General features: G+C 38.2%; 1 protein-coding gene across 1 annotated transcript; it reads right to left on the reverse strand.

Moving 5' to 3' along the window:
* Positions 1–811: 811 nt before the first annotated feature.
* Positions 812–23,183, reverse strand: CEP152 (centrosomal protein 152kDa). The gene is made up of 26 exons (XM_010142046.1): positions 23,097–23,183; positions 20,589–20,689; positions 20,297–20,363; positions 19,730–20,074; positions 19,086–19,254; positions 18,250–18,390; positions 17,215–17,354; positions 16,721–16,921; positions 15,190–15,337; positions 14,394–14,485; positions 13,393–13,556; positions 12,906–13,104; positions 11,965–12,078; positions 11,694–11,824; positions 11,379–11,507; positions 11,098–11,232; positions 10,178–10,377; positions 9,422–9,675; positions 8,811–8,942; positions 7,901–8,530; positions 6,136–6,310; positions 3,531–3,612; positions 3,341–3,447; positions 2,433–2,589; positions 2,066–2,169; positions 812–1,824 (listed from the first exon to the last, which is right to left on the reverse strand). The coding sequence occupies exons 1-26, from the start codon at positions 23,181–23,183 to the stop codon at positions 812–814; spliced, it is 5,217 nt and encodes a 1,738-aa protein (XP_010140348.1).
* Positions 23,184–23,543: the final 360 nt, after the last annotated feature.

The raw sequence follows: 23,543 nt of genomic DNA on the forward strand, positions 1-23,543 counted from the left end.
ATATCTTCTGTATTCCTGTTGATGTGAATTGCTGGCCCATAACTGCAACAAGTATGACGCAATCACACCCTGTGTAAGCAAGCAGCAAAACGCCTTTTCCTCACAGAATCACTGGAAATGAAATGGCATTTGAAGGAAAGCAAGAAGTCTAGAAAAAGATACGTTTTGTAATTCTCTTCAAAACATGAGCAGGCCTTTAAAATAGTGGCTTTCTAAGCATCAGGAGGAACATTACTACATCTTCCGCTTACATCAATAACATTTGCTATTTAAGCAACGCCCGCAAAATGTGGTTATTCTAATTTATACCTTTCTTCCGTCCAGTATGAACTATTTTCTGCTGTGCTAAAGAGAAGAATACTTGAAATGTGATTTGATATAATAATGTAATGAAAAAAATGCACGTATTTTTGCTTTTATTATGGGGGCGCACACAAAGGCTTACAGGGGGTCCTTCAAATTGGAAAAGTTTAAATTAAAATACTTCAAACAAATCCTAAAACATCACTCATCGAGCTCTAAAGGAATTTTCATAACCATTTAAAAGATTATCTAAAGCAAATGTACTCTAACTTGTGGTAAACACTGCACCACAAACTAAACTTAATATAAAAATAGATTTAATAAATTCAGATATAATACATTATAAACAGTTATGGAAGTTTTATTACAAAGGTAAAAAGTCTGCAGTAATACTGCAAGTAAATTTCTAGAATTTCATGTAACATTCAGATTGTGTCACATTGACCATGAAATTCAAGCAAGGAATTGCTGGTATTGGTTCAAGTTAAGAAGTGGGCTATCAAAACCACTATCTCGCTGAAGAGACTGGTGCTCCCACACCTTTTCTCCCCAAGCATTTGTTGCAGCATTTTCCTACATTTGAATCTGGTGATACATGGAATTGTGCACCAGCAGAATTTGATTTCTCAGAGCTGAGGAAGGAAGTATGCTCTGGGTTTGTCATCAGGTGGCCTCTACTGGAAGCTTTAGTGCTGCCTCTTGCGCTGAAAATCTTCTCATTGCCGTTAGAAATGTCTCTCCAAGAAGCAACGATATTTTCATCTGCAGGGGAAAATGACCTGATGCAAGGAAACTCTTCACAGCGTGCAGTCTGTGCTTGCACATTAGGACTGGCTTTTTGCTCAGAACACAAGAGAGGGACATCACTCCGGTCCAGGTGCAGGCTTCCATTCACAGAACTCCATTCACTGCAGCTTCCTTCATCTCTTTCTGGAGTTTCTTGAAAATCAAATTCCAGTGTTCTCTTAGATTTAGTTTTCAATTTTCCACACGACTGGATACATTTATCTTCTTTCAAGACTGTTCTTTGATTCTTGCCTTTAAGTATATGATGAGTTGGCCTAGAGATGGAATGGCCATTTGTAAAGCTGGGTGCATGCATATTTTCTAATGTTACTTGAAAAGCAGATGGAGGAGCATTCTGATGGGCTATACTACTAGAAGCATACACGAGTCCTTTGTCTACATCTACAGTAGGGCTGTATTTTTCTCTCCTTCCATCTTCATTTGGATAAAACTCTGGCAGAGCATCTCTTGAAGCACCATCCAGATTTTTAGAATTATTCCCATTCTGAATATTTGAAGTCGCTGTTTCATGAAGCATATGTTGAGTTTCAGCCTGCATTGCATCAAACTGCTGTCTCAAGTCATGTGGTACGTGTTTCTGGACAGCTTTATCATAGGCTTTTTCGGTAATGCTTTCGCCACATGATGTGCCTTTCATATGGTTTGACCTAGTCTGAAGCATGCAATCTCTTTTTGAGTACTCAGCTCCAGGCAGAGCAGAATTTACTAGCAGAGCTAGAAGAGAAGGGAAGGAAATAGATTAATTGAAGGAAATGTTAATGCTGGAAGAAAAACAAGGTTATTTTGTTTGTTTTTAATACAGAATTGTAAGCATTGTCAAAATAAGCAGCTTATATTTACATTTCTAGGAGCAAGATTGTAAATAAATAGCACCTCACTTTCCATCTCTGTTTTCATTACTACATGCATTAAATCAGTATGATCAAGATGAAAACAACTACAGAATCCAACATACCCGAGCGGGCAGACTTGCTTTGAGGAATGTGTCGAAGAGGCGTTTCAAGTCCTTTAGCCATTGTAGCGAGCTTACTGGCAGCATGCATTATTTTCTTTTCAGGTCTGCCAGGAATTGCAGAACACGGGAAAAAAAAAATTAAAGTTTAAAGGCAACTCCTTTTCAACTTTGCATTTTAATTCAAGGTAATGTTAACAAGAGTCAAATAATACTAAAAAAACAGTATGCAGTGACCCCATGACAATCTGAGCACGCTGTAAAGACCTCAGGTCAGACATTGTTTGCTCCAAGGTGGACAAACACCAGAATAATGTCTACACATTCTCTGTCAAACCCAACAGTAATTTCCAAACATACTCGAACTTACCCTTCATGATTCCCATTATCAGTAAGAAGTTGTTGAAGGCATGTCAAATAGTATTTGCGCATTTTCCGTGCTGTTTCTTGGCGCTCTCTTAAAACCTCCGCTTTAATCATTTCAGCAGCTCGCTCCTTACTTTCACGGATATAACAAAGCATATCACCTACAAACACACTTCATGAGTACCAGTTTTTCCCCAAAGGTTAGGGGAGGAAAGCCAACACAACAAACTGTGATTGTCTAGCAGGCCTGGAGGAAGTCAGCAAGGGCCTGGATTTAGCTGCCAACATTTCATCCAAGTCTTGTGCCAAATGTTGCTTACCAGATAAATGCCACTGAAGCCCAGAGCAGATCAATATGAAGCATTAGAGGGGAATTCAGTTGTCCAATTCTGCATCTTCAGCAGCAATAGAATAACTAGGCACAGGGATTTGGGAGGAACGTTGTCCAGTAAAATCCTGGTCTAGGAATTCTTCAATCAGAAGTGCAGCTGGCATTTGGGGACTGGTGCACTCAAGTGAGACCTGGCACCACACTTAACCCTCTATCCTCATCCAGCAGGTTGCTAATTAAGCCAGAAGGCAGGATACAGCACAAGTGAGAAAACAGATTCTCCCTCAGGGCAAGTTGCAGGGTCGGTGGATTGTTTGCTGATTCTCAACACACACTTTACAATTTTAAAAGACATAATACATTGCAACAAAATAAGGATGGCATAACAAGGCTTCACCTATTGCAATTAATCTTCTCTAAGAAGAGAATTCCATTTCTCACATTCACTCAAGTAAGAAGGAAAAATCTATTTCTCATGTGATTTGGCTGACAGATTCCTGTGCAAGTTGGCTGTAGGAGAAGGAAGTGACAAAGTAAATTATTTTGCTCTCTTAACTTTGCAGCTAAGAGTTAGTACTTACGTTTAATCTTGCTCACAGCTTTAATGTACTGAGCACGCATTTCTTCCAGCCCTTTCACAGAGTCACAGGATGTACAAGGTTTTGAGACACCTCCCTTTGACAGTGACCTGAAATGCAAATAAGTCATATTGCACAAGAAAAGCAGCTTATATCTTTGAAAGAAATCAGCTTATTAAGTTTTTTTAAATACCTTGCTGGTGTTTCCAGGTCTTTCAGTTCGGTCTCTATCTCAGAGTTTTCTGCAATTAGAGCTTCTAGAACCTTCTCATTTTCTAAAAAAAAAAAAAAAAAACAACAAAACCCAAACTATAATTCACTGCACTTCTTTAATTTCAGGTTGAGTTCCACAGAAGTTATTACATAAACCAGTCTCTGCTATAAAAGTTCAATGTCACAAAGCATCATCAGCAACCATACAGCTGCTGCACTAACAAGCACATAGGAACTGATCGCAACATACTTCAACGAAGCCTGAACATAAAAGTCATCTCAGGCAGTAATTGAATAAGCTTAAAGCCTTCATATACCATTACTAACACCATGCTGGAGGCAAAACATCAGAGATACCAGGTGCACATGTAGAGAAAGGACAGAGGGAAAAAACCAAACAACTAGGGTTGTTCTGACAACAAGGAAAAGAATTATTAATTTGTGGGTAAGCAATTGTGCCTTCTTTGGGGTGGAAAGCTAAAAGATAAAACTGGGTTGTTGTTGGGGGGTTTTTTTAATAGCCAAAAGCCACTCTTACAGAGGAAGGCTGGAATTCCATGCTGAACTCAACTAAATGCTACTAAGAAGCATATAAATATTATGACGACACACCACAGAGAATGAGAAGACAATGGAGCTGAAAAAGCCCAAAGTGTAGTACTTCAAACTGACACAGAAGACGATCATGGCATACACAGTTCACCTGTGGGTCGTCATCTCAAAGTCAAAGGACCATAAAACCTACTTACAAGCTACGTAATCTAAGATTTCATTTGGATAAACCCATAAAAATCAACAGTTGATTACTAGCTTTTCTATTTTAGGAAAGAAAACCAACATGAATTGAAAACCTACAATGAATGCTGGAGATACTTTTCTGGTGCCCAGCCACAGAAGTTCATGTGACCCATGGCCTAAGGAAAACAAAGACCATCACCACACAACGGAGGACATATCTTATTAAAGACCAGTCCTCCTTCTGAAAGAATCAAGGCTTTCTTCAGTAGAATGTGAGGACCTGAGCCTTGGGAAAGACACAAACAAGTCTGGCTCTCTTCCTTCTCTAAGATGATGTGCAGACAAGCAAAAGCAAGCAGCCATCCTAGAATACAGAGAAAAGCAATCCAGGGGCTTCAGAAAACCTCATTTGTGGTCTGAATCTCATTTTGAGCAGTTGAAAGTTACATATCAATGATGGAGCAAAAAAACCAATCAAGTCCAGTCTTACATTTCTAGTGTGCTGCTTGGTCTTTCTCTTGCTGGAAAGCATATAACACATTAGCCTAATTAAAATAATCACAAAAGGCTGGAACTCTGTTATAGAAAGTGCAGCAACATCTGTCAAGTCCTTGAGCCCTCAGAGCCTCAATGCACTCCCATCTGTGAAGATCTGAGTCTTCAGTCAGTGATGTGAGACTTGTAGGTTAAATTTTTATTTAAAAAAGCAACCCCAAACAACCAGCTACAAAACAAAAAACCCAACCCCACAACAGTCAAGCAGGGTCAGCTGGGAAGCCTCATATACGGCTGACTCGAGTTAAGGAATTCACAAAGACTGGGCTACTTCCAGGAGAGCAACGGCTGCTCTCTATAGCCAGGACAGGGAGCTCCAGGGACCCAAGAGCTGCACTGCTTGTATTGTTTTGTGTTTAATAGATGGTTTGTTATTCTGGTGTTGAAGGAATTCAGGCCACACTATAGGCATAAAGCCAAAGACTCTCTTGGGTTTTCTTGCTTTATGTTTTTGGTTGCATAAGAACTCACACTAACCAGAAAGCCCCAGAGAGATTTCTGTGCCTCCCAAGAAGTTTTTCCCCAGCTACACCATCTCCAGCTTTGCCATAGTACATGCGACGGGTTTGGGAAGAGCTAAAATGCTAAAGTATATTTGAGGGCAGGAGAGACGGGGTGGGGGAAAAAAGGAAAAAAAAAGAGAAACAGCGCTGAGGCATTCACGTTTTTTCAACTACATTCTTGATCAAAAGAACTGGAAAAATCTACCATACCAGGTGAAGTATAACTCTTGACACAACTATCTTTTACATGAACGCAGGATTCCTTGTCTTGTCTAGTATCAAGAACAAATAGTATAATTTGATCTTCAAAGCTCTGATTTATATTACCTATTTACAAGACACAGTTTAGATCACACCCCGCTTACCAAGATCATCACTGGCTTGCCTATGAGCCATTAAACATCTAAAGGTTTAGTGTTCCACAACCGCCAAAGAATATTTACAGCTGCAGCTGATACAGCAGCTATTTCTTTACTCCTGAAGATGGCTTAAAAAAGCAGAAAGCTACTAGCATTTAATAAAATCAAACCTCAAAGCCTGCCGTTAAATCAGTAAGCTAGAGACCAGTACTGTTTGTTGCATGGTTTGTGACTTGAACATAGTACAAGCTAATGCATCATTAAGCAACCTTACAGTCAGAAGAATTGCATCTTCCTCTCTCACCCAAACATTCACTAATTAACTAACTTTGCATTACAGTCATCAATAAGATAGCAACTGTTAAAGACTGCTACTAACAAGCTCAATTTGATGATTTGCAATTTGCCAGATTAAAACCAAACCCCATACCTTTGTCTGTTCCAGTTTCCTGCGAGGGTGGCTGTCTCCTTTGCCTCCTTTGTGCTCTTGCTTGACATCCAACATCATACACAGGAGGTGTTGCCACGTCGCAGGTTTCTCCTTCACCACCTCGCAGACAAGAGCATGCTGCTTTATTTACCTTAGTCGGTAGCTCTTCGTATTTCTGCAACTGACAAATACTTCCTGAAAACCCAACACATAGCAAAACCCCCCCCAAAGTGTTCCACACCATCTTAAACTAGGTAAGTAGTATGTTATGCACAATAAACAAGCAAACCTGGCCACCAAGTAGCTTTAGTAATTGCAACACGGGTGCAATTAAACCTGAAATAGAACTGTAGATTGCAGCTCAAACTGTGAGGAGAACATGTATTCTAGCATATAGAAATCCTACTTAGTGCAATTCACTGCAAAAATAGTACCTGGTTATCTTGAGTTTTATTGGGGAATGTCGGAGCCCTTAACATTGCAAAACTATAAAGTCTCTTTGAATAGGTGAATTTAACTTGTTATTTTAAAAGGCATATCCAGCCTTTGGATGGGTTGGACCCATTTAGAGTTTCTGCACAAATATAGTAGAGTGACAGGAAAGTCATCTAGAAAAATGTAAGTAAGTCCTTTATTTATTGTTATTAGGGTAGCACAAGAGAAGACATTACTAAACAAAGACTTCACTGGGTAAGATGGTTCAAGCCAACTAATGTTTTGAAGTTCAAAGGTATATTAAGAACAGTTTACCAAGAAACACACCTATTTCAGAAGATGCATCAGGCACAGGAAAAAACCTTCCAAATCTCTTTGCCATCATGAAAATAACTCATAACGATGATTTTAAAGGACCACTTTCTGAACAGAAACATTTACCTCTATAAACTAGGTAATATTGTCATAAGAAATCACTTCATACTCATTCCCCCCCATTCTGCCTTCTCTTGAAAAGCAATATGGTTTCTCTGTCCTATTCTTGGAGTATTTCCCAGATGCTAAACGCTGGGTGGCAATGGCATTTCTGGTGGGATGCTCCCCATGATCAAAAACTTCCTACAAGCATAAGCACTGCAAAAAGAGGAATCTGTCCAAACAACAGAAATTCTTTTGGACAGAATTCTACTTAGTTCCAAACTCCTCTAGAAGACTGTAAGATGACTTTCCTCATTTGGGCAGGTACACTGTAAAGGATTTCCTAGAGCCACAGCAAAGTTCAGTGAGACTATTTTTCTTGAGATAGATCAGTTTGTCAGTTATTCAGTTCTACTACAGGTAATTTACAATTTGTTTTCATCTGTATTTATACCAGAAGGCAGCAGCAGGGAGAATAATCCACAATCACTATCCAATCACCATAATAAACTGCTAAATTTCTCCAAAAAACACCCGGCAGCAATGCAAAAATCAAAGCTGGGCCTTAACGACAGAATCCACCTAAGAGATCACAAGGAGCCTTCAATAGCCTCCCAAATTTAAGACGGTGGACTCATCTCCTTAGTTTACGAACCTTGGCATTAGCAACACTCCTAACTCGTCTTTCTCTTTGCAGACTGAAGGGTGTCAAAGCTATACCCATCCTTTTGCTTTTCATTTGCTAATGGCAAATTTAGCCCTCCTTCACAGTTTTAAAGGACTGTTGTTATGAGGGAGCTCAAATACTGTATTCTCCAATTCTAAAGATATTTTACTTTGGGAGAAAACAGGCGTAAGTCTGAAATCTCAAGTCCCTTTTCTGGTTGGCAGTTAAAATTTCCAGAAATATTACCTCTTTCCATTCTCGCTCTTTCCTGTCCAGAATCGCATAAACTGTGGTTCTGTAGGCTCTTTGTAAGCAAGCCTTCAGTTTGTCTTTGCATTGACTGTTTAATTGAACATGAGCGTCAAAACACTTATCCTTCCAAGAATGCTTACTATGTGTGGACTTGACTAGTTCTTCATGGATTTCACTCAACAAGAACTCAAGCTCAACTAGAGTCTTCTCCTCATACCGATTAATTTTGTCCTGCAGTCTCTTTGTTTCCTGAGCCTCCCATTCTCGCTGCTTTTGGTCTAGTAACATCTTTATTTCTGTCTCTTTCTGAATGGAGAGATCATTCTTCTGCTTTGCAAGTACCTCTTTAATTCTGTTTCTATGATCATCCAAGAACGATCGGTAGTCTTTCTCATTTTGCTCTTGTATCTGCAGGATTTCCTCTTGCTTTTCTTTGTTCCACTGAGCACGGGCTTTTGCTAGTTCTGCTTTGATAGCTGCAGGGATTTCCTCTTTCTTTAGCTCCAATTCCTTCTGGAGAGAAACTACCTTTTCTTCAAGTTCTTTCATTCTTGGTCCAGATTTCTCTGTATTCTCATATTCTTTCTTCCATTTCTCTTCAGCCGCTGAGAGAACTAGGGCTAACTGGTGAATACATAACACAGTCATCATAAATATATACATACATTTATATATACATAAAATATAATCCTGGGTAATTATCACTATGTTGGAGATTATTTGCAAATTATTGAATAAAAATATAATCCTATATAGGCAAAAAAAGTGGATCAGAACCCTAGTACACTAGAAACACCTTTCCTAAATGATTCACCACCTACGTCAACACTCACCCCACAGTAACGTATGGGATCTGGAAGACTAAACCGTTTATCGATACACACATACAAGTATTTTGGGCTACCTGCTTTGCTGCGGACTCTTTGTGTTCTTTTTCCCATTTTTCTTGTTCTATCTTCAGATTCACTTTGTATTCTTTGAGGTCTGTTAATTCTTGCAGCCACCTGGCACGAGCTTGAGTTAAAGCTGCATCTATCTACAAGCAGATAAAAAAAAAAAAACCAAACCACAACTTCAGTCACCACCACCAAATATATACCACCACTGTTTATTACTTATACATAGCAATGAAAGAACAGACCAGTTTAGATTGTCTATGATCACACAAACTAAGAGATTCAGACCAGCAGCATCTGATCCATTTCTCAGTGCAAAAATGATACCAAAACAATTAAATTTATTTTTCCTAACAAAGTGGTATAAATTCTAAGTCAGTGTTACTCAGTTCTTTTCAAAACTCCTGCAAAACTTGTCCAACTCTGTGAAAAACTAACAGCTAGAAAAAACAAGCTACATGCCACACCTTCTTCAGAAACTTTGGGTTTTTTACATATATTTCTTATAAAGCAAATATCAGCTACTGAGCTTAAGAGAAACTTAATGGAAGAAGTTGTGTGACTTAGTTGCACATGGCAGTTTCACAGGCTCCAGGCAGATAGAATAATTATTTGTTACCTGGCTGGCAAGATTTCTACGGTATTTATTTTCCAGTTCTATTTCAAATTCTTTTAAGGTCTCTCCAGAGGCCATATTTTCTTTAAGAGCCTTATGGATCTGCAGCCTCTGGTCTTCAACAATCTCTTCTAACTCTTTAGTTGAAGCTTCATCCACAATCATGACTCGATCAGTTTGGCTGCTGCAGTCATTACATTCAACTATAGTTCTTCTCGTTGCTTCCAGCCTACTTTGCCATTCTCTTTCTATTTTTGCTTTATTCTAAGGAAAAAAATATTTTGTAATGAAGTCTCCCCAGATAACCAGAATTTCAATGGTATTTACACAAACAAAACTCCATTTACACCAATAACCTTCCCTAAAAGGAGAAGAGCAAAACCATGCTCAGAGAGGAGAGAGTTTGGTAACTCATCACAGCTTTCTTCTATGGGATAGCAAACACAAAGGATTTTTACATGATAACTGCATGAAACAACAGAGAGCACAACCACTCACCCAGGGATCAGAGGGGAAAACTCCAGCCGTGACATTCAGGACATTGTGCATGTTACTTTACAAGGTCTAGGGTTTGGGTTTTTTTCCCCAAAATCTTAAGCATGTGTAATACCTACTGACTTCCACAGAGACTCCTAAAATGATGGATCCTTAAAAGCCACTTCGAATGGCAGAATAACAGTGCCTAAATCTATCCACATGAAAGATCTCCTTCAGAAAATAACTGAACCAACAAAAGAAGAAAAAAAAAAGATTAAACACCCTGCTCTAAGTTCCACACCTCTTTTTCTTCCTTCTCCCAGCGAACTTTGGCTAATGCAACTTCCTCTTCACCCTGCTTTTTTTTTTCTTCCAGCCACTGCTTCTTTGCTGCTGTCATAGACCTGCTGTGTTCCTCTTCAAGCTTAGTCCTCAGAAGGTTAAGAGAGTCTTCCTTTTCTTCTAGTAGCTGTTTCTTGAGCGAGAAGAAAGGCAAAACAAAACAAAATTTTAAATAAAAATATTCTCCAAGGCATAACAAACTGCTCTAGTACTAAGCGGTGAGAATGCATGAGAGGCACGATTAACTCTGTAGAACCTGTGCACCAATCTTACTGATGCCACCTGGACAAGAGATTCAGCACTCAAAAGGAGGTGTTTTAAGGCATAGTATCAGAGATTATTATAGCCTATTGCTCTAAAATATATTTTATTATCAAGCATCTTTACCACTTTACTGTACTTGCTTAGCAAGACAGTTGACCTACTTTAGTCATTTCACACTGATAACTTCAGAAAAGTAAACTTTTTAATCAGTAGAGCAGTCTGAATTCATTAGTACTTAAAAAACCCACAGTATTTTCACATCAATTTTACACAGGGAGAATAAAACTTGTATTGCCATTCATTTTTTTGGGAAACATCTCATGAATGTAAAACCTTACACAACTGACTGAGTAGTCCTCAAGAGTCAAAATTATGAAAGCTGACTGTGAAAATGAATAGCTATAGGAAAGGGTTACCTCTGAAATATTTTAAACCCCAGGACACAACAAGTTAATTAAACAACCAATAGGTCACGTGTATTAACATTCTGATACAGAGTATCTCTACAAATACCTTTCCCAAACAATTAAATACAGATATTACATCTCAAAACAAGTCTGAAATTATATGGGTTTACAAGTATTTCCATTAGTACCTTCTCTTCCTTCAGCTGCTGCTCTTGCTCAAATTTCTGCCTCAAAGTAGCTTCCAAGGTGTCCTTCTCCTGACAGACTCTGATGTAACATTCTTTTACTTCAATCATTTCTCTGTTCAGCTCCTCTATGTCAGCCCTTCACAGGAGACATTATTTATTATTAATCAGTCTTTACACTCACAGCACAGCAATTCTGTTTTAAAAAAAACATGTGTCTAGCACTGCAGGACAGACAGGAGATGCAAAAGTTTCAGTATAAGTGGAAGAAACAGTAAGTCTTACTTTAAGCGTGAGACTGTCTCTTCGTAAGTTTGAATAAGCTGCTGTTTTTCTGCAGCATACTTCTCCATCAGGTCTTTCTCAAAATGTGCTTTTGTATCCTCATGATGTTGCTGATAAGTTCTTTCACACCTACAATTTCAAAAAAGGTAAAAAATACCTAGGTTTTTTTCCTTGCTTTTAAACAGGATTCAACTTTTCCTTAAGTAAGAAACCAGCTTTCTAAAGCTGGCCTCCCTCGTACCGAGTAACTGATACAAGATTATACATTCAGGCTGAAAGTTCACAAATGGATCTAAACTCCATTAACAGACTTACCTGTCAATGGCTTCTTGTTTATCCTGATCAAAATCCTGAACCATCTTTCTCATCTGACAACAGAGATCTTGATTTAAGCTTTTCAATTTTTCCTCATTTTCCTTCAGCTCTTCAATAGTTGAAGAATGGTTCTGGAGGAACAGGAGTCAAGTAAGAGGTGGATCGTAAAGACCCTTTTCCAATTGCAGCTTTTAGCAGAGGGTTGGGTTTTTTGGCTTGTTTAGGTTTGTTTGTTCTTTGGGGGTTTTTTTTTAAAGCATCTCTGACTCACCTCAACTTCTTGCAGCAAATTTTCATTAGCCTTTCTGAGTCTCAGAACTTCTTCCTTAAGATCGTCAGAAACCAAAGGACTGGCTACCGACTTATTATTTAGATCTGTGACAGGCTAAAAATAAAATTAAGATGAAATCTTTCAAGACATACATGATTAAGAAGTTGATGCTTTAAAAAAGTTAAAGCTGTCCAACAAAAAATTTTCTTAGAAAAAATTAAAAAGCAACAACCAAAGGAAATCATTGCAGCGCAGAATATAACAGTATCACTGAAACTCATCATCGTGAAGGTTTAAAGCAGCACACACTCAACACTGCATTTGCAAGCAGAATGACTGTTATCATCCAACAAAGAGCATGCTTCTCAAGTGTTCTATACTCCTATCCCACGTGCAGGTCACAACGTATACATTACAAGAGCAGATGTTAAAAGTCTTGTCAATTTATAGAGGGACGTTAATGACGGGGTGAAGAGAGATGCAATATCAAAGAGATTCCTTGTTGATCAAATTACACAGTGATGGCCCTCTGAAGGCAATCAAATGTTCCATATGTATAACCTAAAGATACCATCAGCCTTCTCAGAAGATCTTTCGGCTAAAGAAAACCTACTTTCTCCGATTAAATTTAGCGTTCAAAAAAGCAGAGTGGACATGAAGTGCTATCAAGCACATAAGCCATCACATCAGAACTCACCTAATCAGGCATATGCTGACCAAGCTATGCCATTCAGTTTGTTTCTTTTCCACCAAAGATACGAAACAAGGTATCATCCAAATGACAATATTTGCCTTAAGCTCAAAGACAGATTTACTTAGTTGCTATGAATATTCAGCTGGAAGTAAATTCTTCAGTCCATATTTATAACAAGTTAAAACACTGTTTCGATTCACTAAAATCCAGTGCATCTTTACTCTATAAAAAGTGTGAAAGAACAAACCTCTGACTCTTTCGTTGCTTTCAACAACTGCTTGTATTCCTCTAACGTCTTCTGGCAATCTTTAAGATCATTTTGTAATTGAGTAATCTGGTTTCTCTTCATTTTATTACTGCTCAATAAACGTTCCAGCTCAGCTTTTAATTCTACATTAATTTCATCTTTAGAGAGCTCTTTATCCAAGTCTCTGTTCTGTATTGCACTGTTAGGGAAGACATAACCAGTTCAGTATTTAGAAGACAAAAAACATTTATCTGAAAGTGGTAGCAAAGAGAAGAGCAACTAATGCTACCAGAAATACAGATATCTAAGAGGTAACAGGAAAAAGAATGAGAACATGAATACAGAAGCCATATGCTTTTGCATCAAGCTGCGATTAACACAGAAAAAAAATCCCCAGATGTTGATGCAGTAAGACCACCTTTTAAACATCACTTGTATAATTTCTTGAGGATTTTAGATTTTTCTTTCAACAAAACTCACTCAATACCTGCAGAACCTTGGTTTCTTCACAGTGATTTTTTTAATACCCAGATCTACATAGGAATCACTCAGGTTTGTATGCAGCTCTCCACCCGCATCATTCAAAAATATTCCAAGCTTGGCAGCAGATTCATACAAAGAGATTTCTTCCTTCAGTTCCTTTAATTCTTCCTTAAAAGAAAAGACAGAAAAAAAACCCAAATCATACTGAGCTGCAAAATTCTAAGCAAACACATTAGGCCCATGATAATTTCTTCCAAAGAAAACAAATATGTGGAGCTTTTATTTCTAAATATAACTCTATTTAGGTGTGTTTAGTAAGAGTCATCTAGCAATAGTTTTATTTATTCATATTATCGTTTTTGATACCTCTGGCAAAACACATTTTAAAACTGCAAATTAATTAGGGAATATTTTCTGTTGCTCAGTATATTATAGTGCTCTTATTACAGTTCTTACATGAAGTTAAGTATTATTCCTTTTGCTCTTCTTTCCTGATGCCCTTGTATGGTAAAATGGATGACAACAAAAAATGTACATAGCTGGAAAAACAGCCTATCACGCTAGTACTTACTAGATTCATAGTTTCCAAGAATATAGATTTCAATCAAATATATGAACTGAATTGGAAACACAGACTTCCACTCATATTTTAGAGGACTCTCTACCATTCCCTTTTGCTGGCCAAAGGTAAGTTTCAGAACACAATTATCTCCAGCTAAGTTATGAGATTCCCAGCATATAGCATTTATATCCTTCTTTTTCCACAAGCAAGTTAGATAGATGTATGATATCAAATTTGGGCCAACACATATGCCCAGCTACACTGCAATTAAAAAAAAAAAAAAGTCCAACAAGCAACACTGGGAGATGAAGTAGTGGGTAGTACTTTAATGAAAGGAAACATGCTTGTTTCCCCAACAAATACGGAAAGTTTCAATTACCAATCTCTTAGCTATAATGCCCACCCCCCCTAAAATCAAAACAGTAAAATTTTATAAAATTAACCTGCAAAGCCTTGTTCATGTTATTGCTTATCATGTGTGCAGACTGAGCTTGTTGCAATTGAAACCGTAACTGATTCGTCTCCTGCATTGAGCCTGTTGCAGGAAAGAGAAGGGAGAGAAAGAGCAAGTCTTAAATACGCAAGAAAGACCATGCAATCTGAAAAAGGATCACTGTTAAAAACAGTGCAGTTGATTCTGGTAACAGGCATTACTCTGTTTCTATTTCCCTGAGCTCACTAATAGCTACTACCTACATTACTATTAAACGACTTCAATGTATAAAGGTAGGCACACGTCAAACACACAAGGAGCAGAGTATTTAACGTGCTATTGCTCCTGACAAAAGTTTCCAAGAACCAGCCTCCAGCCACAAAAATCAACTCTTTTCTTGTGAAAATTTGAATTTAGAATAGTGATTCAAGTCAAAAGCCTAATCCAAAAATAAGCAACTTGCTCCCAAAGGCTGTTACTTAGTCCAAAACTAAATTTACACATACACAGAACAAAATGCACATAAAAATAGTTTAATTGCTCTTGCTTGGGGTTTTGGTTTTTTGGAGTTGGGGATTTTTTTTGGCGGGGTGGTGGTTTTTCTTTTATTGGTATCTTCACACTTCAATCTAGACTTCACTAGACTTCATTTAAGTCTGACTAATGCACTGCACAGGAAATGGTCTAGTACACATTTAGCTTGATTTTGCTTCCCTTTCAATAGGAACATAGATGTGCAATCACGTACTTCAAAAAAACCAAAGCCATTTCTGCAAGGGAAGATAACGTACGAGTGAACGGCTGACCTGTTTGCAGTAAATTTGCACATTGCTTTTGGCTTTCTTCTAGACTTCTTGTCAGTCGATTTATTATTTCAGTTTTTTCACATTTGGTTTCTTCCAGCGTTTTTTCAAGTTGCTTAACATGCTCTCCTAGATTTTTGCAAAGCTCTTTCTAGGAAGAGAGGTTATTTTTACTAATGTTACAAATATAGAATCACAGAACAGTTTGGGTTGGAAGGGACTTTAAAGATCATCTAGTACAATCACCCTGCCATGGGCAGGGATCATCTAGCCATCTGAGTAGTCTCAGATATAGAAAGAGACAATACATAGAAGACACAGGAGAAAATTTATCAAGCTGATGCCTAAAGGGGTAGAGGCCAACTAAATGAATCACAGATCAAATATTATCCCTGGCTGACAAGTCACCTCTTACAGCAAAGTTAAGTTTCCACAAGGAGATAGTAAGCATACTCATAATATACACACAGATGTGAACTACTTTGTATTTCCTAGAGCAGTTTGTTTTCAGCGTGCCTGGTATTTCCCTATAATCGATCACACACCGTTAGGCTACTGCAGAAAAATTAAGACTTCATGTTACTCATATTAAGCCTGAGTTTAACTTAATTTAGATTATTTTAGCTGCGCTTAAGACAAATTAGAAAGTTCCAATGCTCTGTAAGAGGAACTTAGTTTTTTCACATGATAAAAAAGCCCTTTTTTGCAGTAGAGACAAAGCTGTGTAAGCTTTGTCCTGGTACTAATAGCCAGAAATTTGTAAGTTCATTCTTATTTACAAGCAAGTGCTAGTTACCTTTTCAAACATACAACCATTTTTAAGCGTATTTATATTGAGACGAGAATTACAGACCTAGAAGTAGAAAGACTTAATTCTATTTCCTTTACATGAAATAAGAAGACAATTTATTAAGGCCTGCCTAGACTACATTGCTTTAATATTTCTCATAGTGTAATGGACTCTTATGACATGTCAGGTAGAATAATTTTAATAAGCCCTATAACCATGTGACGCAATCCATATCACACTCCATCTTAAAGCCAGCCTTTTTCCCCTCCTCTCTCCTTTTAAATCCATACTTCTATAAACAAAGTGACTGTTCAGTAATTAGCTGTCCTTGATCATTGTTCTTGAGATTAATGCTCGACCATAGACTGTTTAATAAACAAAAGTATCCCATCATTTCTTAATTTGTTCTTTTCTTTCCCAGTTTTACTTGCCAGTACTCTTTCAAAAAGACATCATGCACAGAATGAAAGCTCAGGAGAGAAACTGAGACAATCAGTTCTTGCGTCCTCTGTATCTGCTACGTACAAACTCACAATCTGAGCTCACAACTGCCTGAAAACGTTAATAAAAACATACCACATAGGCTTCATAATACTGAGGCTTACACAGAATTTTCTTTCTGTTTGCTTTGCAGTTTCCAGAAAGAGTTAATAGAATTATAGGTCACGAAGTGCAGTTTAGGAAACATGGGGAGCTCTACAGCCTCTCCAGTACAGTACTCAACATCCTGAAATAATTTCTCACCTGCTCTCGGAGGGCAGATTTTGTAGTATCAAGTTTCTGCTCTAATGATAATACTTGCTTTTCATACTTTTGCTTGAGCGCTGAAACAATCGTCTCGTGTTGTTCTCTAGCTCGCTGAAGGGCATCTGATCGCTGAAGTTCTAACAGCTGCTTCTGCGTGCTTTCCATGGCTACCTCTGCCACTTTGGATTGCTTCAATAGCTGTAGGAATGGAATTTGACTAGCTTCCAGTTACATACATTTTACTTTTTCTCCAATACTGTATAGCAGTTCAATCGTTTTGTGCAAGAGTTGCTAAAAGTTCTCAGATAATGCCTGGATTTGAACACAAATTATTTTCCACCAATGAACCCTATTCATTCATCATATATTCAGCTTCTGCAATGATCATGAACAGTGCTTCAAAAGACTGGCACGTATATACAATGCAAATGCCCCACAAATATAACTGGAGAGATCTTCACCAATAAACAGTTTAAAAATATTTATAGTACCTGCTCCTCATTAGTAGTAAGAGTCTGAATTTGAGTTTCAAGGGCCTTTATTTGACCTTCAAGCTGCACTTCCCGTTCCTTTCCATTCTGATAGAGTTTTTGAGACTCACGAAGACTAACAGCCAAGCCATCCTTTTCATCTTAAAGACAGAGACACGGTAATAGTGTGAGAAACACAGCCAGCCACCCAACAACTTCACGGGACTTGACTGCTCAGTATCCCTGCTCTACAGAACCGTTGGCTATAAGCTCTCTGCTGCATACAGTGGGCAACAAGCAGAAGACAGAACAAAATCAGTCAGTCACCTCTTTCTCCCTCTGGTAGCTGGAAGCACTCCGATATATTGTACCTTCAGAATCAAGCCCCATTCTGTCAGCACTATGAACTAGCATCATCCCTTACATTTAAATGCAGACACAAAATAATTCCCCTGGAGCAACAGCCAACACAGAAAAATGGTTGACAGCTTAAGTTTTCTCTCTCCTTTGCTCCTTTTACATTCTAAAAATTAAATACTTAATTCTCTAAGCTCATGGCTTTTTTGTCAGTTCCTGTAAGAAAAGGGAGAACAAGACAACCGCTAGTCTTCACTGCAGCTTTGATCATTTTGGAACAGCTTCTCTCTACATTCAGTCCAGAAAATGGCTCATGAAACTAGACAGCACAAAAAAAAAAGCTTTTTCACAGATGTACACTTCTACTATTGGGGTTTAGGGTTGGGGGGACAGGTTTGTACTTTTATCACACTACTCTGGCAAATTTTCCACTTTCTGCAGATTTTTAATGCCTGGCACACAGGGACTCTGGAATAACGGAAGGCCTTGGGAATGCAGTAAAATTTGAGGCAGTTATGCAGTCAGGCACCAATCCAGAGAATTTTCTTTAGAACAATGTTGCAGACAGAGGGTTAGTTCCACATAATCCCAAATCAAGTTTATAAATAAGATCAATACTTGCAGAGGCACTATGTAAATCAAAGTTTCAGAATAAAGAGGTTGCTAGAGATGAATAAGAATTAGTACAAAACATTTTACCTTTGACCATTGAAAGCTGATGATTCAAATACCTAATCTGCTGTGCACTCTTTTCTAGTTTCTCATTAAGTTCTTCCAGTTGTCTTTCTCTTGCTTTATTTAGAACCTGAAGCTGAAGAATCTGCATATTTTCTGAAGAATCTGCCAAATTTCAAACAGCACACAGACAAGTCAGCACAGTCAACTAACCAAGAAAGACAGAGTCACAATAATTCCTGCCTGAAGATACTTCTTCTGTACAGCACTGAATTCACTACTGGTTCACAAAATTGCATCGTTTTTCAATCCGAGTTTGATTTACATCACCTGAGTTGCTCTGACAGCAACGGCTGAAGATTTGGTTTATGAACTATGAATTCACACACAGTCTTGTGGCAACTAGAAATTTTCAAGATGTCTAAGAAGCAAAGCAGCTCTATCATTTGAAGTGCACCTAACAGTAAAGCCAATGTGGCCTCAAGCAAAGTGTGTTTCCTAAGGTATAGCAAGTCACTGCTTTCCAATATTATAACCAAGACAAAGTGCCAGTGAGACTTGAGAACAAGCCGTCAGAAAAAATTTTTCACAGCCTTACCAGTCAAAACTACTTTTTAACAGCCTGAAACTCAAATACCCTGGATAAAAAGAAATTTCTAGATAAAGTGGGGAAAAAAACCAAAACACCAAGAAAATTAGGCCTATCCCAAAGTAAGCTTAGAGCAAAACAAAAGATCATATACATCAACATACTTCTCATTGTCCTCTTAACTGAAAAACTGCTGAACTCCACAGGTTTTCTGTTGGTCATTTCCAGTGGACCTTTCACACAAGTTTATTTCAAAACACCGAACACTTACTTTCATCACTGCCCAAGAATTCACGTTGCAAATCTTCCAAAGCTTCGTTTCTTCTGGTTCCTTCTTGGATTTTTGGATTTTTTTGATGAATGCCATTTTGGTATGGTTTATAAGTCACTTTGTAAGATTCTGGTGATTGGCCACTGACAATGTCAGATGCAACAAATTGCTGTTGTGACAACACGCACATAAGAGGAAATAAATTAAAACTACAACTGTAGTCTTGCTCAATATTTTTCATTTTACAGGTTGTCATTAAGACGAGCTCTAGTAGCTCTTCATTTTCAGACTCCAATCCAGCACAGCGTTTAAGTGTGACAGAAGTTTTCATGAAAGCTTCCACTTTAGGAGAGTAGTGAAGCGTCAAATTCAATAGAGTAAGCAGGCACTTGAGTAAAACACATTCATTCTACCTCATGGAATTGTGTCTTGCCAACAAGAGGGGAAAAAAACAAAAATGATCACAACGTGCACATATGAAAATCCAATTACATAATGCTTCGTTGTTTTAAATAGACTACGGAAGTCTCGCATCACTGATCAAACTGATAAGAGACTAAAAGCATTTAGAAATATTATTAACAATAGTTAAGACCTGAAAATTTTCCAAAAGAGACGGAAAAATGCATCAGCTTCTGAAATACCTTAAGATGTTCCTTTGGAGCATCTGAAATATTTATTATTTTACTCTGCTGACTGTTAAACTCTGGTTTATGGCCATTTGTATATGGTCTGAAGTTCTCAGGAAGATGATACACATTGTTCTGTTGGTAGCAACTTGAAGCATTAAACTCATCTCTACCGAGGTACACATCATCAGGATCCTCCTGATCATTCTGGACACAGTAATCTTCTTTAACATCACATAAATGATCCTTCTCTTCATCACTACGTAGGCCATTCCAATGCTTTCCATGTTTTTCAACATGATCATTTTGCTGGTCATACAAGAATTGTTCAGGGTAGAGATTTTGCCCTTGTTCGTAGCCCTATGAATGGATAAGAGGCTTAGAATTCCGCTCTCACAACTCAGATTTCCTACCACCCACTTCATCTGGGGTTACCAGCCCTGAAGTTAGAAATACTTCAAAAGAATAGCAAAACATGCCACCTACAGTAGAAGTATTCCTCTAATGAATTTAAATAATTTTTAGTATGTTATTATGAGCAAGTAGTTCCCACTAATTATGCCACTGCTCATACAAGCTTACGTTTTGAGGATCACTTATCAACGGATGATCGTTCCACATTCCATCACGATTCCCAGGCTCACGTGATCTAGAGAAAGACGAGCACCTGAACTATGTATTTATAACTTCAATGAAAAAAACAAAACAAATCATCTCTTTGTTTAATTAAGTGGCATCTAGCTTGTTTCTCATGAACAGAAATCACACTGCAAAGTGCACTACAGCTCCCCTTGTACCACGCACTTCAGATGAGATTTTGCTCTATTCTCAAAAGCACAACATAAATAATGAAAAGTGGTGCAAAATGCCTTACTGCTCCTCAGCCTCATGAGTGCTGCTGTCCGAATAGCTGGAGAGCTGGTCTCCACTGTCCTCCAGCATATCATGAGGAAGGTCTGTCAATAGCTGTTGCAACTGAAACAGAAGAAACATTATTCATTCTAAAGAATGCTTCCCAAAAGAACACGTACAAGTCCCGTCCAAAGAGACGGAGACAGGCAGAATCAGCCACTTGCACAAAATCCTGTTTTTCTTCCTGCAAGGAAAAGCTCACAGCACTGGAATTCACAGAGAGACTTATACCACAGAATGCTTAATAGACTAGAGTACCAGCAAATAAATTTTCTGGCAAACTCTTGATAAGAAAAGAGTTGCACCATAAAGAGGTAAGAGAAATGCCACCAGACAGACATGTCCCAGGACTGGCTGCTTTTGAAGAATCATCTATGAACTAATAGTGCCAAGGTTTCTCCTCCCTAAATCCAAGGCAAGAGAGGTACTGGACATTCAAAACGTGCTCCTTCTGGGAGTCTGGATTAAAATCCAGATAAGAACTTGCATCTAGTAAAACTGACTGGCAAGAAGTCACCACTGCAATGATCAGTGGTCTGCTCATGTGCTGCGATCAAGTCACCAAGCAACTGGACATGAATAGACTAAGATACCATCACTTCTAATTCAGCAAATAGTTTTGCCACCAAAAAACCCCACCACTACCACCAATAAATACCTTACTAGGTATTTAATTCAATAAATAACTTATACGGTTTTGTTTTAAAAAACCCCAAAACAACCGCACAAAGCAAAAACTATCGTCTATAAAAAGTTTATCAATAGATCTCATGTTTTCTCAGATGCTATTTTAGATGTTCTCAAAATACCATTTGGATAGGAGAGAATTTAAGGACAACTTTTCTACAGCACAACAGAGCACCAAAAGTTTGTTGCTGGAAATTCACTAGTGGCATGAAGAAGTTTCCCTGTCATTAGAGTAGTCTCTAGATTTATTATATCTCAGCTCCAGGAAACAGGAAAGGAAGCATCACCCCCTGAAGATCCTCTTTCCTTTGCCCTACTTAATCCAGGACATACGTAAGGACCGTACTTTTCACTGCTTTGGAAACTTGAAGTAAGACACGTGAAAGCAGCCCACAGAACATCACCAGGAGAGTCCATATTTAAACTGCACTTGGCCTACCAGGTTAGCTAGCACAGAACTCCACATGTGGGTAAGGGTTACCCAGTTCTTCAGTTAGTGTCAAAGTACTCTCCAACCATGTAGATCTTTGATTTTAAGCAAAAAAACCCACTTGCTTTGCTGTGGCAGAAAACTTCAACTAATGCAGGCAGCCTCAGATTACATCTTGACCAGGGAACATAACGGAGCCCGTGTTTTAGCCTCCTTTTAGCAGGCTGTAAGTCACATCCCACTGAAATATCTACACATACAGTTTTGTGAACCTCACCTTGCCCCTGTTCAAATGTGCTTGACTTTCAAGGATTACCACTAAGTTATTCCAAAGAGGCTGCTTTGTTTATGCCCTTCTCCTGTCACTGGGCACCACTAAGCAGAGCCTGGCTGCACTGTCTTTACACCCTCCCTCCAGGCGTTTATACACACTGATGAGATTCCCCCTGAGCCTTCTCTTCGCCAGGCTAAGTGGTCCCAGCTCTCCCAGCCATTCCTTACAGAAAAGATGCTCCCCTCAACACTCTGAACTTACAATCCTACTTATGCACTCTCTCACTCATCCTCTGTAATAACCCTACGATTATCTCACTACCTGTTCTCCTGCACAACAGTCACCTGGCAAGTTTTGGAAAGACGTCAGTTCCCCTACAGTGTTTGCAGCAGCCTCTTTCCAAGTCGTACAGCTATTGTTCTACTACGCATTTTTGTGAACATTTGTTTCTACATTACCTGCACTCTAGACAGAGATCCCTAAAGTATATACTGGGGACTTTACCTGACCTGAACATGATCTACCACCCTGTAAGAAGCCATTAGCTCATTCATCTTAAATAGACATTTTGCCAATTCTCTCTATGAAACAAAAAATAACAGAAACATCCAAAGCATTTCAACTCCAAAATAATCCCAAAACATTTGAATATATTTTTCTAGATATTGAAGTATGTAATTTATAATCAGAATTTTTAAAATGGTTCCTCATTCTTTTCTGAGCTAACCAAATTTTCAAGTGAAAGAGAACTGTTGCTTTCTAAGTATCTCTAATAAGTGAAAAAGCTGTCAAGTAACACAAAAAGATGGTGACACCAGCCCTTTGCATTCGATCTATTGCACAGACAAGAAGTAAGTCTTCTAGCCACTACAGATGACAACACAAGGCTATTAAGATGCAGCATTTCAGTATCTCTTTACTTTTTATGCCACTCTTGCAAAACACAGGCTGTACTCTGTTTCACTCTTAACAAAGACGGCATTAAACTTTTTCTCTGTTTTTAAAAAACTCTTAAAACAGAAAAATGGGAAGGAGCTAGATACACAAGCCTTCAGATTAAATAATTTGTTCTTTCTCACCTCTTGTTCTCTTGCATAATCCTCTTGGTCATAGTCTTCATCTTCATGCTGAGTTTGTAAAGCTCCACTATCAAAGTCAAGAGACATGGTTTTCTAATAATATTTCTCAGTATCCAGCAAAACCTATCGCAAGACAAGAAAACATCACACAGGAGTAAAAGTGTGGGGAAACCAGAAAGTACCATCCTCACTTCCCGAATTCAGTAGCCAAACACAACATAAGAAACAAACATTGCACATTACCCATGTCATTCACTTGAGCTTTTATTTCTCAGTATATCCAACACTACTTGTTTCTAAGAACTTAGCACTTAAAATAGATTATTTGGGCTTTTCATATGCTGATGTTATTAAATTACTGCAGTTTGCTTAAAACCAGACATCATTTTCTTCAAGTTCTAACACCATATGTTATACATACGCTGTGATATGTGTGATAGCTATGAC

The sequence above is a fragment of the Buceros rhinoceros genome, unplaced genomic scaffold (genome assembly GCF_000710305.1).
Source record: "Buceros rhinoceros silvestris isolate BGI_N320 unplaced genomic scaffold, ASM71030v1 scaffold23528, whole genome shotgun sequence".
NCBI lineage: Eukaryota > Metazoa > Chordata > Aves > Bucerotiformes > Bucerotidae > Buceros > Buceros rhinoceros.

Excerpts from the sequence above, each read along its gene's own strand:
- CEP152 (XM_010142046.1), bottom strand. The coding sequence starts at position 23,183 with ATGTCTCTTGACTTTGATAGTGGAGCTTTACAAACTCAGCATGAAGAT. Across the intron at positions 20,690-23,096 it reads ATTATGCAAGAGAACAAGAG|TTGCAACAGCTATTGACAGA; the intron begins GTGAGAAAGAAC and ends CTTCTGTTTCAG. Across the intron at positions 11,825-11,964 it reads ATTTGCTGCAAGAAGTTGAG|AACCATTCTTCAACTATTGA; the intron begins GTGAGTCAGAGA and ends CTGTTCCTCCAG.